The sequence below is a fragment of the Sapajus apella genome, unplaced genomic scaffold (genome assembly GCF_009761245.1).
Source record: "Sapajus apella isolate SASKATOON/1434 unplaced genomic scaffold, GSC_monkey_1.0 scaffold12, whole genome shotgun sequence".
Lineage (NCBI taxonomy): Eukaryota > Metazoa > Chordata > Mammalia > Primates > Cebidae > Sapajus > Sapajus apella.
Genome location: NW_022436952.1, coordinates 34,769,346 through 34,784,492, shown reverse-complemented (window position 1 = coordinate 34,784,492; position 15,147 = coordinate 34,769,346). Strand labels below are relative to the sequence as shown.

Here is a 15,147-nt window from a genome sequence, read left to right as displayed (position 1 = left end):
TGGGGTGCTGCTTGGTCCCCGGAGAAGAATGACCACCCAGAGCTTCAGCTCTCACCTTGCTCTCTGATGCCCTCTCGTGGCAGAAGATTCAAGTGCCGCAGATAGAGACGGTGCAGTCACTCCTTGGGTAAGGAAGTCACCACCCCCTGCCCACCACTGCTAGGAGGCTGGAGGATGGGGTGGGAGTGACCATGGCTTTCCAGCTGCACAGCCAGTGCAGTCCTCTGCCTTCCTCAGCACACAGGAAGCTCAGAAGGAGGCAGCACGGTCCCTGGCTAATCTGGAACGACTGCCTCTAAAGGAGGAAGGTGGGCGGGGTCTCAGGATCACAGTGGATGTGGTGGTAACAGCAGCAGTTGCAGGGACAGAGTGATGTGTGAGAAGCCTGAGCCCTGAGTTCTGATTGTAGGTTCTGAAAAGGCTCCAAAGAAACCTGCAAGTACTGAACTGTTGGTTGAGGCATGGTTGGTGACTTAGGGAGACAATGTTGCCCCCCCATGCTCCCCCACCTAACTAATTCAGGCATCCGTGCATGTCTCCAGTCAGCAAACACCCGAGGGGTGTGGAGTGTCCACAGTTATCAAGGCAGGCCGGTTTCCTTCCCCTGCTGGTTTGGTCAAGGTGATGATGAAACTTGAGAGTGACTCATACAAGGGGACAGAGTGGTGAAGAACCCTGCTGGGAGTGGGGACATTGATGACTAATGGAGCTGTTCAATCATGAGTAGGGGGAAGCTGCTGTCTTTTTAATGTTAAGGCAAACACTGAGTGCCTACCATGTGCCATGCATGAGCTAATCTAGACCCTAGAACAATAGCTATGATGTAGGTACCATTATGACCACCATTGCATAGACAAGGGGAAACCGAGGCTCAAAGGAGATAAATTTGCACCCAGGTCAGTGTGACTCACTCACGTACTTTGCTGAGGGGCTGTTGTTATGGTCATCTGGCCAGGGACCCATAACTCACCCATCTTTATTTTTTAAAAATATATTTTTTGTAAGACAAATTAAAAATTTTATTTATTTTTATTTGTACAACTTATGGGTACATGCGCGATTCTGTTACATATATAGATTGCACAGTGGTCAAGTCAGGACCTTCAGGGTATCCTTCATCTGAATAATGTGCACAGTCTCCATTAAGTAATTTTTCATCGCCCACCCCCTTATACCTTCGCATTGTTCCGAATCTCCATTGTCTATTACTCCACTCTTTTTTTTTTTTTTGAAATGGAGTCTCACTCTGTCACCCAAGCTGGAGTACAATGGTGTGATCTCAATTCATTGCAACCTCCACCTCCCAGGCTCAAGCAATTCTCATGCTTTAGCCTCCTGAGTACAGGTGCCTGCCACTGTGCCTGGCTAATTTTTGTGTTTTTAGTAGAGAGTAGGGTTTCACCATGTTGATCAGGCTGGTCTCAAACACCTGACCTCATGTGATCTGCCCACCTTGGCCTTCCAAAGTGCTGGGATTGCAGGCGTGAGCCACTGCACCTGGCCCCTATTATTCAACTCTTTATGTCCATGTGTACACATATTTTCACACACACTTAGGAATGAGAACATGTGACATTTGACTTCTGTGCCTGGCATTTTTCACTTAAGAGAATGACCTCCGATTCCAGCCATGTTGCTGCAAAAGACATGATTTCATTCTTTTTAAGGGCTGAATAGTATTCCATTGTGTATATATACCAAATTCTCTTTTTCCATTCATCCATTACACTTAGGTTGGTTCCATATCTTTGCTGTTGTGAATAGTACTTTGATAAACATATAAATGTATGTGTCTTTTTGACATAATGGTTTCTTTTCCTTTGCGTAGATACCCAGTAGGAGGATTGCTAAACTGAATGGTAGTTCTAATTTTAGTTCTTTGAGAAATCACCATACTATTTTCCATAGAGGTTGTACTAATTTACACTCCCACTAACAGTGTATAAGAGTCTCCCTTTTCTCTGCATCCTCATCAACATTTGTTGTTATTGCCTTTTTAATAATAGGCATTCTGATTAGGCTGAGATGATATTTCACTGTGGTTTTAATTTGCATTTTGCTTTGATCAATGATGTTGAACATTTTTTCATGTAACTGTTGACTATATGTTTTCTTTAAAAATGTCTATTCGTGTCCTTTGCCCACTTTTTTTTTTTTTTTGAGAAAGGGTCTTACTCTGTTGCCCAGGCTGGAGTGCAGTGGCAGCCTTGACTTCCTGGGCTCAAGCAATCCTCCCACCTCAGCCTTCTGAGTAGCTGACATTATAGGCATGTACCACCACACCTGGCTAATTTTTGATTTTTATAGAGACAAGTTCTCGCTGTTTTGCCCAGGCTGGTCTGAAACTCTGGGACTCCAGCAATCCTCCTGCCTTGACCTCTCAAAGTGCTGGGATTTTAGACATGAGCCACCTTGCCTGGCTTGCCCACTTTTTGATAGGATTGTTTCTGTTTTTGTTTTTTGTTTTTGAGTTGTTCGACTTGTTTGTGTATGCTAGATATTAGTCTCCTGTTGAATGAATAGTTTGTAGATATTTTCTACCATTCTACAAGGTGTTTATTCTGTTGATTATTTCTTTTCCTATACAGAAGCTTTTTAGTTTAATTAAGTTCCATTTGTCCATTTTTCTTTTTGTTGCCTGTGTTTTTGAGGTCTTAGTCATACATTCTTTACCTAGACCAATGTTCAGGAGAGTTTTCTCTAGGTTTTCTTCTAGTACTTTTATAGTTTTGGGTCTTAGTTTCACCCATCTTGAATTGATTTTTGTATATGATGAGAGACAGGGGTCATTTCATTCTTCTGCATATGGCAACCCAGTTTTCCCAGCACCTCTTGTTGAAAAAGGTGTCCTTTCCCCAACATATGTCCTTGTCAGCTTTGTCAAAGACCAGTTAGCTGTAAATATGTGGCTTTATTTCTGAGTTCTGCACCCTGTTCTCCTGATCTATGAGTCTATTTTTATACCAGTACCATGCTGTTTCAGTTACTATAGCCTTGTAATATAATTTGAAATCAGATAACATGATGCCTCCAGCTTTGTTCTTTTTGCTTAGGATTGCTTTGGCTATTTGGGCTCTTTTTTGGTTTCATATGAATTTTAGGATTTTGTTTTCTAATTCTCTGAAAAATGACTTTGGTATTTTGATAGGGATTGCATTGAATCTGTAGATTGCTTTGGGCAGTATGGTTGTTTTAATGATACTAATTCTGATCCATGGTTCGACCCATCCATCTTTGAAGGGTTCATGCCTTCTACTTCAACTGTTTGCTAAGAGGAGGAAGGAGAAAGAGGAAGGTGTGAGAAAGAGAATGAGGAGAAGGGGAATGGTTTGGAGAAAGTAGTAGAGAGTTCCCTGGAAAGTGGGGGAGAATTCAATGAATTTTTGTGACTTTTGGTAAGTCGCCCCATTCTTGGATTAGTTTGGCTCCTGGAGACAGATTTAAAATGGGCTTTTCTGTATCTTTTGTGGTAAGGGTGGACTGAATGTTCCTGGGGATGATTGGCTTGTTAAGATGCAGTCCCTTCTCTACCTGTAAGCACAGGTGAGGGCAGCAGATGCCCCTGGCAGCTGAAGGAGGCGTTGCTGGGTACTCTTTCTGTGTGGTCCATGCCCTCAGCTGGGAATGGCTGCTTCTCTCCACTCTGAGCACTGACCTGAAGCTTCTAGGGTAGGGGGATGGTGGAAGGTGGGCCAGTCAAAGGGAGCCCAGAATTTCCTGGACCCCATCATCTCTGTGCCTATGGCAGACACTGCAAACTGAGTACAGCCTTTATCTTTACTGAGGTGGCATGTGTCCAGGAATCTTTCTTTCTTTTCTTGTCTATCTTTTTTTTTTTTTTTTTTGAGATGGAGTCTCACTCTGTCACCCAGGCTGGAGTGCAATGGCATGGTCTTGGCTCACTGCAACCTCTGCCTTCTGGGTTCAAGTGATTCTCCCACATCAGCCTCCCAAGTAGCTGGGACTACAGGTGTACACCAGCATGCCTGGCTAACTTTTGTATTTTTAGTGGAGACAGGGTTTCACCATGTTGGCCAGGCTGGTCTTGGACTCAAGTGATCCATCTACCTTGGCCTCCCAAAGTGCTGGAATTACAGGTGTGAGCCACCTTGCCCAGCCAAGGAAGTTTTCCTGACCGTTCAATGGTAGTCACTCTCAATGGAGTTGGCATGTAGGACAGGACCTCTTTATCATCTCTGATCTACCCTATGTTGGTCATCACAGCAGCACAGCATCCAGAGGAGACTGAGATGGTCATCCCCATTTTTAGGAGGAAACTGAGTCTCAGAGAGGTTCTAGAGTTTGCCCAAGGTAGCACAGTTGGTGGAGCTGGGATTTGGATGGGGCCGTCAGATTGCCGAGGCCATGCTTCATCCTCAGCTGCACCAGCTGCCATAGCTGGCCTAGCACTTGGACTCTCAGCAGGCTGTCCCCTGGGATGGGAAGGCATAGTTGAGGAGTGGGGGGCAGTGGAGAGATACCTCACCTATCCACAGGGATCCATCATTCTCCAAGCCCTCCACTTTCACTTCTACCTCCAAGCCTCTGCCCAGGTACCTGCTCTGCAAACTTGCCTGCCTGGTAACTTCTACCCATCTCTCAAGTCTTCGGCCAAAATCTGCTCCTACTCAGCCAGCCAGACCCAGATGCTTCTGCTGCAGTGAGCACACTGTGCCCTGGGTACCTTTGTAGCTCTTGCTGCTCAGGTGTTTCTGTACATGGCTGTTGCCTGCCTCTGTCCACCTAGACTCCGTGTCTCCTTGATATATGAATTCCCAGTACTTAGCCCAGTGCCTGGCACATAGCACACAGAAAATGCTCACGGAGTATGGGGTCAGAGCAGAGACTCCAGCCTGGTGCTGGGAAGTTTTCTTGTGGGAGACTGGTTGAACTGGGTATGGTTGGTGCCCGCCAATCACTTTGTATTGGGCCTATTTTAACTCGGATAGAACTCCTTTTGTAAAGAAGCCACAAAAGGCAGAATCACACTAAAGACAAATGGCCTATAATAGTGATAAGTTTGCCACTTCCTTCAGAGGCATGGGGGAGAGAACAGCTTCAAGGAGGCAAGACATCTGAATCCTCCATCCCAAAGCATCACTCACAGTCGTTATCAGGGGGCGGATTTTCTTTTCAACACAAAATAAAACACCGTTGTGGCCTTGCTCAGAAACAAATGAGATGTCAGCAGTAGGTGTGTTTGGAGGCTCAGTGGCAGCCAGTGAACATCACGCATGCATTTCCAATGCAGGGGATGCAGTGGCATGCTCTTTAAGAACCAGGCCATGGGGATGTCTGCAAAGATGTCTACGGTTGCTTTTTATGTACACAGGTCTCTTCCTTCAGCCCTCAAAATCTCCACATGCATAAAATAATTTTATGAAATCACATTTCCAAGTTTTTCTGTTCATATTCATTTTCTGCTCGTTCATTCATTTCGCCATCTGTGAGAATGCACAAGCTGCAGCAGGTGCCAAAGGTTTAAAAAAATTATGGGAGAAAACACTTAACATTGATCAAATGCTATCTATCCTTTTATTTTTCCTTCTTCCTGTAAATTGAAAAATGACAGTCATTATGTGATTTTAGGAGAAGAAATGTTGGTTGCATTTTGTGGTACTGTGGCGTTCTTTTGGAGGGTTGCTTAGCACTTTCTTGATCAACATGACTTTGTCTAGCATCAGTGGATCCCTAGAGGATCACAGATGGGCTCTGGGGGCCCATAGCCCTCCTGAGATTGCATGCAAAAATTTTGTTTTGTTAAGTAGCTGGGACTACAGGTATGCACCGCCTTGCCTGGCTAATCTATTTGTATTTTTCATAGAGATGGAGTTTCGCCATGTTGCCAAGGCTGGTCGCAAACTCCTGAAGTCAAGTGATCCTTTCACTTCAGCTGGGCAAAATTTTATGTATATCTATGTGACCGTGAAGTTTATATGTTTCATCTTATTTTTAAGAGAGTCAGTGATCCAAATAAGATTACAAATCAATGTTCTACAGGAGTAAAAGAGAAAGGAAGAAAAGACAAAAAGTGTTTTATACACTTAAACATATTTAATCCTTGTAATAACCCTGAAAACTAAGCATCAGCATTTCTGTTTTATAGATGGAGACATGGGGGCTCTGAGCAGTAAATTAAATATTTGCTTAGATGCCTGACATTCACTTACAGCTTCAACTCATAGACAGAGTCAGGTGGGACCAAAGGGATTATTTGTCCATTTTCATCCCCTCCCCTTGTATAGAGGAGGAAACTGAGGCCCACAGAAGTGAAAAGAACTGGGCCCAAAGTCATGTGGTCAGTTTGCAGCAGAAACAGGTTAGAAACTTAGTCTTCTGATCTGACCAAAGCCTTTGCCAACCCACTGCTTTGTTCTTGAAAAACGAGTACCAGTTTCATCAAATGTGAAATTGAATTATTGTTATTATTATTATTTTTGAGACAGAGTCTCGCTCTGTCGCCAGGTGCCAGGCTGGAGTACAGTGGTGCGATCTCAGCTCACTGCAACCTCTGCCTCCTAGGTTCAAGCAATTCTCCTGCCTCAGCCTCCCAGGTAGCTGGGACTACAGGCGCACGCCACCACGCCCAACTAATTTTTTTTTTCTATTTTTAGTAGAGGAGGGGCTTCACCATGTGATTCTCCTTCTTCTACCTGTCCTCAAGTGTGGTTGGGTCCTGCAGTCCTGTTTCATAGTCCCCATGGACCGTATGCCCCCTAGAATAACCTGTTAGCCTTAGGAACACATAAATGCATGCACAGAAAGATCCCATGTGCTAAGAGGCTAAGAATCTCCAGTGAGTGGGGAGAAAGATATTAGCTCAGAAATTCCTTGGTTGGGGAATGTCTTCATAGCCTCTTGGGGAGCAAAGGAAAGAGCTTGAAGGACTTTAGCCATGACACCCCTCTCAGCATGGTGACCAGGCCCTTCATCCTTCAGCACCTGTCTACCTCTCAGTGGTCATTTAGAACATTTGCGCCTTCCTGTCTTTGCTTGGGTTCTCCTGATGTGTGCAATCTCATGAACTATGCCTCCTCCAGCCTCCTAGGCTTTGCATATGTTGCTCTCTCACTTCCCTTCAACGGGAAAACACAGATTCCTCTTCGGCAGTCTTCTGTTTACTTGTCAGTATTCCCTGCTCAGATTAGAAATTCCTTGCCTAGCACGGTAGCACTCAGTCCATAGATTAGTATGGCAGGGGCTCCTGGGCCCTTCCTGCATTTGCCCCTTCTTCCTTCCCCTGACCCCTTCCCTATTATGCCAGAGAGCTTGTTCTGTGCAGCAGAGGTCTGCCCTGGCTGTGTGCGGCTGCATTCTCTCCTCTTGCAGAGGCAATTCCCTGCCCTCTTCAAGCCCGCTTTTCTTTGCAACATGGGAGTTCGCTCATTGGGATCTCATGGAGGCCCTCAGCCCCGTGCAGAGTTTGTTTCTTAAAATTGAAGCAAAATCTCTGAGATTGTGGAGGAAGAGGTTTCCTTTGGGCCTGTGGGCTCAGGTGGGCTGTGCTGAGCTTTACTCGAGGGGACACGCTGCCCACCAGGATCACACCTGTGGGCAGAGCCCGCCTCTGACACCCTCCTTCCCAGCTCACCGTGAGCCATTCTCCAGAGACCCTCTGTGGTCTCTGGTCTCCCCTCATCAGTGCTTGTGGCTCTGCAAGCTTCTCACTAGGAGCGTTCACGGCTGAAACTCTCACAAAAATAGCTTCAAGCTGGAAAGAGGAAAATAGAATAACTCCGGCCTCTCCCTGCCAAAAACAACAAAGCAACAGTGTGCGAGCAACTAGCCCAGTCCTCTGGGAACGGATGCTAACAGCAAGGCTCCATCATTTCACCCTCTTCAGCTGCGGTACACCCCCAGAGCCTGTGTCTGGGGTCATGTGCCATTAATTAACTGATTGATTAATTGATTAATCAAATCCTCTGAAGTCACTGAGAATTCAACCTTGTGGTTTGGACTTGGGATTGCGCCACACTCCTAGCCTTGGTGTCATCTTTTGGGTCACCCCTGAAAGCGGGACAACTCCCTCAGTCTCTCCTGTCCACCAGACCTCTCCAGGTCCACACTAAGGAAATGATCGCACAAACAGCTACTCGTTTAATGGGAGGATCATAAAAACACCCCCCACTCACTGGAATTTCAACTGTGTCTTTTGTTAACAGTCAATAATAATCAGTAGCTGGCTATCAATTTGCTGTCTTGAATTTCCTATTTTTTTTCTTTAAACAGATGTAAGGATATAGACCTGGTTTAAGCTGAACAAAGCCAGAATCCTCAAATCCATACAGGCGCAGACATATGTGAGCCCTGAAGCAATCCAAATGCATCTAAATATTCTTTGCTCTATCACAAATGGATCTAATTTTTTTTTTTTCTGAAATGGAAGCCAGAAATCCAATGAAGCCGTTCAAATTGTAATTTAAGCTATAGATTTTTAAAAAATTTATAAAGCTGCTAAACTGGAATGAGGCGGAAGTATCAGAGAGACTTCCAACTAATTGAACAGTCATTTCATTTGGTTCCTGTCCCTGATAGGAGTGTTCTAAGGCCACCTGCCAGATCCCTGTTCTTCTGCATCTGACAGTGTAGATAGCAGCAGGACATTTTCCAGCCTAATGCAGTCATGGGTGAGTTTGTCTCAGGAGAGGGACTTTCACACTCTGGCCAAGTCTGGAAAACTCATCACTTTCAGTCCTTCTTGTTTAAAGTAAGTCACCTTGGTGGGTCTACAGAGGGAATTGTGAGACTGGGAGCTTAGGTGTGTAGCTTCGACACTGCCACAAACTCACTGTGTGACCCTTGGCCAGGCCTTCCTCTCCCCTTGATGGTCTGTTCACTTGGAAAATGAGGGCATTAAGCTACCTGATCCAGCAGGCCTGTGGGCCTGTGTGCCTGTGGTAGGCAGAGTAATGGCCCCCAAAGCTGTCCCCATCCTAATCACTGGAACGTGTGGATGTGTGACCTTACAATTGTAAAAGAGGCTTTGAAGAGGTGATTAATAATCTTGAGGTGGGAAGGTTATCCTGGATTATGCAGTAGGCCCAATGTCATCAAAAGGGTTTTTTTAAAAGGCTGGGCAGGGGGCCTCACACCTGTAATCCCAGCACTTTGGGAGACTGAGATGCGCAGATCACTTGAGGTCAGGAGTTTGAGACCAGCCTGGCCAACATGGGGAAACCCCATCCGTACTGAAAATACAAAAGTTAGCTGGGCATGGTGGTGCATGACGGTAATCCCAGCTACTCAGGAGGCTGAGGCAGGAAAATCACTTGAACCTGGGAGGTAGAGATTGCAGTGAGCTGAGATTGTGCCACTGCACTTCAGCTTGGGTGACAGAATGAGACTCTGTCTCAAAAAAAAAGTTCTTTAAAAACAGAAGAGGGAAGCATGGAGAGAAGTCACAGTTACAGGGAGATGTGCCTGTGGAAGAAGGTTAGATTTGTGACAGGAGAAGGACTTAACCCGTCATGGCTGCCTTTGAAGATTGAGGAAGGGGCTGCAAGCCAAGGAATGGGGGCAGCCTCTGGAAGCTGGAAAATGCAAGGAAAAGGAGTCTCCTGTAGAACTTCTAGAAAGAAATGCAGCTTTGCAGACACTGGATTTTAGCTCAACGAGACTGTGTCAGACTTTTGGCCTATTGAACCATGAGATAATACATTTGTGTTCTAAGCCACGAAGGTAATAGTTATTTGCAATGGCAGAGATAGAAAATAATACAAGGGGGCAGCTTTACACTCTTGAAGAATAAAACCTAGCTTTGCTAACAGCTGGCAGCCCCACCTGGGAGAATGCTTGGGAGGAGGCATCACAGGGGTGCTCTGTCCCAGCTGCCATCTGCAGTCCCCAGGACTGGCAGCTCCTGGCCACGCTTGGATGTGAGCATCCCACTGGGCAGGGGAGGCGGTGTTGTTATGGCACTTTGAGTCTCAGATCAACTGATTCTGCATCTTCTCTTCACACAGGTAAGGCATTATCTTCATCCAAAAAATGAGGGAGCTGTGCCCAGAGGAGCATTGTCTCACTCACTGTCACACAGCTACTGAGAGAAGGTCATGGGGCCAGGGCTCCTAACTCCTGGTGGGAGACTCTTCAGTTTGTCACATGGGGCAAGTAACTTTTCCTTATGTTAGCGGGTCATGAAGGACAGACAGACAGACAGATAGGGAGGTCGGATGGCAGAATGGGACCAGAACCCTGAACCTCGGTCTGGTCAGTGCTTTCTGAGCATCTGTGCATGAGGGGAAAGGCACAAGCCACATTAGGTCTTTCTTCACTGCTCTAGGAGAGATTCTGAGTTGGGAGTGGTGGGGGCCGGTAGGGGAAAGTAAAAGATGAGGCTGAAGGAACTGTTGCAGCGGAGCCAGCGTGGTGCTGAGGATGAGGGTTCTGCCTGAACAGGAAGCTCTCTCTCGCACTTGGAGGCTGAAAAGGGCATGCCCTGCACCTGTAACACCAAAAGGCAACTCCAACCTCTCATCCCACCTGGACATCCTCTAAGAAGTCATGGGGAGCAAGGCGGAGTGCCAGTGTAACAATCTCTAGGGAGACAAGGCAGGTTGGTTTGCTGGGGGTGGGAAGGCTTGTGTGTGTGGGAGGGTGGCCATGCTGGGGCCTGTGTCCAGCTGAAATTCATTGACGGGGTCAGGAGGGGTCAGGATAGCAGACAGGTCACAAACCAGCCTCCTTGATGGTTTCCATATCTGGGCAGCATCCTCATGCCACATGCCCACAGTCTGGGCTAGTGTCCTTCAGAACGCAGGCGGTGAGCTAGCAGTGGGCCTTGAAGATATTTACAAGGTTGTGAGCAATCATTAAAAAAAATTTAGAATAAATATATAGAGTAAGCACATTTGGTAAAGGTAAGTGTTGTTGCGTAAAACTTTACAGATACACAGTCTGCAGTTTTTGGGTTTTTTTAATTTTTTTTTTTTTTTTTTTTTTTTTAGGCAGGGTAAGAGCAGCTATTAGTCAGTGGCTATTTCTTTTCCACTATGGAGGCAATATGCCTTTTTTTTTCTTTTGAAACGAAGTTTCGCCCTTGTTACCCAGGCTGGAGTGCAATGGCACGATCTCGGCTCACTGCAACCTCCGCCTCCTGGGTTCAGGCAATTCTCCTGCCTCAGCCTCCTGAGTAGCTGGGACTACAGGCACGCACCACCATGCCCAGCTAATTTTTTGTATTTTCAGTAGAGATGGGGTTTCACCATGTTAACCAGGATGGTCTCGATCTCTTGACCTCGTGATCCACCCACCTCGGCCTCCCAAAGTGCTGGGATTACAGGCATGAGCCACCGCGCCCGGCCCTCAATCTGCAGTTTTGACCTGGCAAGACTGACCCTTTCCTAGGCCCCGGAGGAGAGAGACTTGAATGTGGAGAAAAGGCGGAAATAACTCAGCCATTTCCACAAGACCAGCTTTTAATATGACTGTGATTCGAAGCACGAATAAATAAACGCCAAAGAAAATGGAAAAACCAAACCAAACCTCAGAACATCAAGATTTAAAAAAAAGCATAAAACAAAGCAAAACAAAACAAATCTCCATCAGACAAACATAAATGCCCCCCGACCCCAAATAAAAAGAATCAGACTGTACAAGTTGTGTCACAGGAAGAGAAGAACGACATGGGCACCGTGGGTGAACGGGGGAGCCCCCCGTCCGCTGGCTCCTGTGCTGCGCCAGGGCGGGAGGGAGGTTGGCCCAGGTCACCTTTGGCGCTGAAGCCCCATGGGCCAGGTTGGGGGATAGGGGGTTTGTGGGCAGGTTAAGAACCTTCACAAACGACACAAGAACTGAATGTAGCAGAGTCCCACGGTTCCCTCTTGATTGTGCAGTTCTGATTCCAGGGTGGCCTCATGGTGACTCTGGACCTGGAATCTGGTCCCACTGCATGGGCAGCAGTGTGGACACTGGAAACCGTGTGGAGGAATGTCATGTACAAGACAGACGTGGAGGTGGCGCCGTAAGAAGTCTGAGCATGCAGGTGCTTTATACATCTGGCAGTGAGATGTGATGGCAGGTTTGTTCTTGGACAGTGCCAGAGTGTGACTCATCTCTCCTAAGAGGGACGCACGGCGGGACCCAAGGACACGTCGTGTTGGACGTGGCCAGAGCGAGGTCTAGGCGGCTAGTCTGCAATGTGTGCATAGGGGCTCTTGCTTCCTTCCAGCGTCAGAGGCCATCCCACCCGAGCTTTCTGTTCCTTGTCCTGGGTCTTGGGCCTCAAGGTCTGTTTGGAGGGGGTGCTGGGTGGCTCGAGGGGTGTCAGCAGGCAATCTCCTCCAAGGTCCCCAGGGCTGTCTGCAGGGGCACATTCACAGTGTGGCTGATGGTTTCAGAGTGGTTTGGCATTGTGTCACAAGTGCTCTGGAAGGGAATGGTTGGTGTGAGTTGATTATTCGCTCAGCAAAAATTCATCGTGATGCCACCAGTGGCCCAGCCTCGGCTCTAGGGAAGGCGCTCCCCACTTCTGGGCTGCTCCTGCCTCAGGCATCTGATAGGCTGCTTTGCCATTGTGGGGCATGAGGCTGAATGGAATTCTTACCATTGCACACCCAGGTGCCCCCTATGGCAGTGAGAAGGCTCCCTGGTTTGATCAGCAGCTGATTTAATCCCTCCTATCGGTGCCCCTGATGTAACTGGACCTATCTCTGAGTAGTCTCTAGCTTTGGGGCTGGATGGTCCTGAGTCCGGACCTCTCCCTTGGGGGCCTTCCTTGGGGCTTTGGTGCAGGAACTGCAGTCTGTGGCTAGGCCTGGGGCAGGGAGCACCCCTGGCTGAGGCCAAGCAGGAAGGGTAGAAGGCCTTAGAGCTCAGAACTGGAGCTGGTCAGAGCTGCCCCAAGGACTTTTAGAGTTAAGCTGGACCCAGAGAAATATAGTTGTGGGTCCCTAAGCAGGGAGGGGCTGAGCTGGCTGCACATGAATCTTCAGCCTGGTTCCCAGGCTGTGGTGGGTGGGAGGCCAGGAGGGATGGGAGCAGGGGACAACTAGCCAGGAGGCTATGCCAGGAATTTGGGGAAGATTTGATGGGGCCACAGCTAGGGAAGGAGGAACAGGATGGAGAAGAGGCTGTGACACTGAGATCTTCCGAAGCAAGAAGAGCTCTGGGGGGCAAAGGGAACCACTTCCTGAGCACTTACTATAAACTGGGTGCTGTGCTGACTGCTTTGCTGGCAGGATCTCACTTAACTCGGGTGACAGCGTCCTGGGGTCTGATCTGGAAAGATGCTCAGGGAGGTTAAATATATAACTTGCCCCCAGACACACAGCCAGGAAGCTGGAGCCCTGGGATCCAGCCAGGCCAGTTGAGGCCAGAGCTTGGGCACATTCCACACTGCCCTCCCCCTCAGCAGAAGCTGTCTTTCCTTCCACAGAGGCTGCAGGGGACCAGAGAATCAAAGCAAGATGTGTAGACAGTGTGTGGAATAGAAATGGGCGCCCATATAGGGTGGAAGGGGCTGGGATCCATTTTGGATTTGTTGACATTAAGTGGATGGTGGTCACTCAGTGGGCATGATTTTCCATGGCTGGAGGTGCTGATGTGGGGCCCAAGGCTGGATGGGGAAAGCCAGCAACACCTGCACCCATCCACGAAGGCCTGAGCCCAGGAGGAGACTGAGTTTGGGAAGGAGAATGACCAACAGCCATAGAGGGGCTGCCTCTCGGGCTATAGGAAAGAGAGGCAGAGTGGGGCAGTGGTTAGAGGCGGTTGGAGGGCAGCTCTGACACTCAGCAGCTGTGGGACTTTGGTCTCTGGGCCTCCACAGCCTCAAATACAAAGTGCCTGACAGTACCTGACACGTATCAGGCATGCAACAGTTAGTAGCTATAACGGGCACTATTGCTACTACCAACTTCATGGGACTCCACAGCCTATCCGCTTCTAATGGGACGGAGAGTCAGTGGTGCTCTGCTTGTACTTTGCCACCACTGGGTAATAAGGGAGTAGATATCCAGAGCCTCTCCAGTTCTCCCCCTGCTGTGAGATGAGGGGAGCAGCTGCCTGCCTGGGAGAAGCTGGATTGGGCCAGGCAGGTCCTACGCTTGGAAGCACCTCCTGGTGTCTGCTGCATCCATACTGGCTTCTGGGATGAGTCTCCGAGAGAGGCTCGAGGCTCAGCTGGAGCGTCCTTGGATTTGGGAACTGACAGCATGTCCCAAGCCATGAGAAGGTGTGCAGTGAGTCACATCTTTCCTGCCTGGCCCCAGTATCTGGTTTCATGCTGCCGGTACAAGCCAGACCAGCAGAGCCACATCCAGTCAGTGAGCTGCTCTTACCACATTCTCATCGTGGCTCCCTTCGTCCTCCTCTTTGCCAAGCAGGTCTAATAGCTTCTCTTTGATCAGCTGCAACAAAGGCAGGAAGGGCTGGTCAAGCAGGGAGGAGGGTGCAGAGGTAGAAGGGACCTCCCTCCACTGGGCCCCGCTGGGGCTGGCAGCTGCTTGGGCTGTGGCTGGACAGACTGTAGCACAAGCCCAGCCTGGCAGCCAGCACCAGGTGCCTGTCTGTCTCAACCCAGTCTTTTGGCTGAAATGGGATTTTGTTGCAGGAGTTAGAACTTAGAAGAGGTAATGAGAAGAAGCCCTGCTTCGCAGCGTGGACTGCTATCTTTGTGCTGGAGAGTGTTAGTAGGTGGCATGTGCTGGTACAGCTGGCTCCCTGTCTGTCCTCAGGAGCAGCCTCCCCTTTCTGTGGCTAGGCCTGGGGGACAAGATTATTATTCGCTTTCTAGGCCTGACACTGCACACAGTTCAGAAGACCAGGGCATGTCTGAGTTCATAACATTTTATTCCTGGCAACAAAGGGTAGTTCTTAAATCTGTTACCTGGTATGATTCAGTTGCCACAACTGTGTACAGTTTTTCACAAAAATTCATAAACAAAGCAGAATAAAATTTGGCCGTGGGTACTGATGTGGTTCTGGGCTCACTGCGCCGAGAGGAGTGAGATTCTTCAGAGGAGCCTGGTCACTGGGATTTTGCTGCAGGAGCTAGAACTTGGAAGAGGTAATGGAGGGCCCTGCTTTGCAGTGTGGACTGCTGTCTTTGTGGGCAGTCCCACAAAGGTCCCCACTGTGGTGAGCTGCTTTTGGTCACCAACAGATGCCTCTGAGAGGCAGAACATGGCTCTGCAGGATCCTGTCTAC

The 15,147-nt window shown here is 48.3% G+C and overlaps 1 protein-coding gene across 2 annotated transcripts in view; it reads right to left on the bottom strand.

Moving 5' to 3' along the window:
* Positions 1-11,399: 11,399 nt before the first annotated feature.
* Positions 11,400-15,147, bottom strand: part of ASIC2 (acid sensing ion channel subunit 2) — a 1,112,453-nt gene continuing 1,108,705 nt past the window's right edge. For both annotated transcript variants that reach the window (XM_032279315.1, XM_032279314.1), the window contains exons 9-10: positions 14,280-14,348; positions 11,400-12,366 (exon numbers count right to left, since the gene is read on the bottom strand). In XM_032279315.1, coding sequence (XP_032135206.1) covers positions 12,265-12,366; positions 14,280-14,348 — 171 coding nt within the window. In that variant the 3' untranslated portion in view covers positions 11,400-12,264. The remainder of the gene's footprint in view (positions 12,367-14,279; positions 14,349-15,147) is intronic.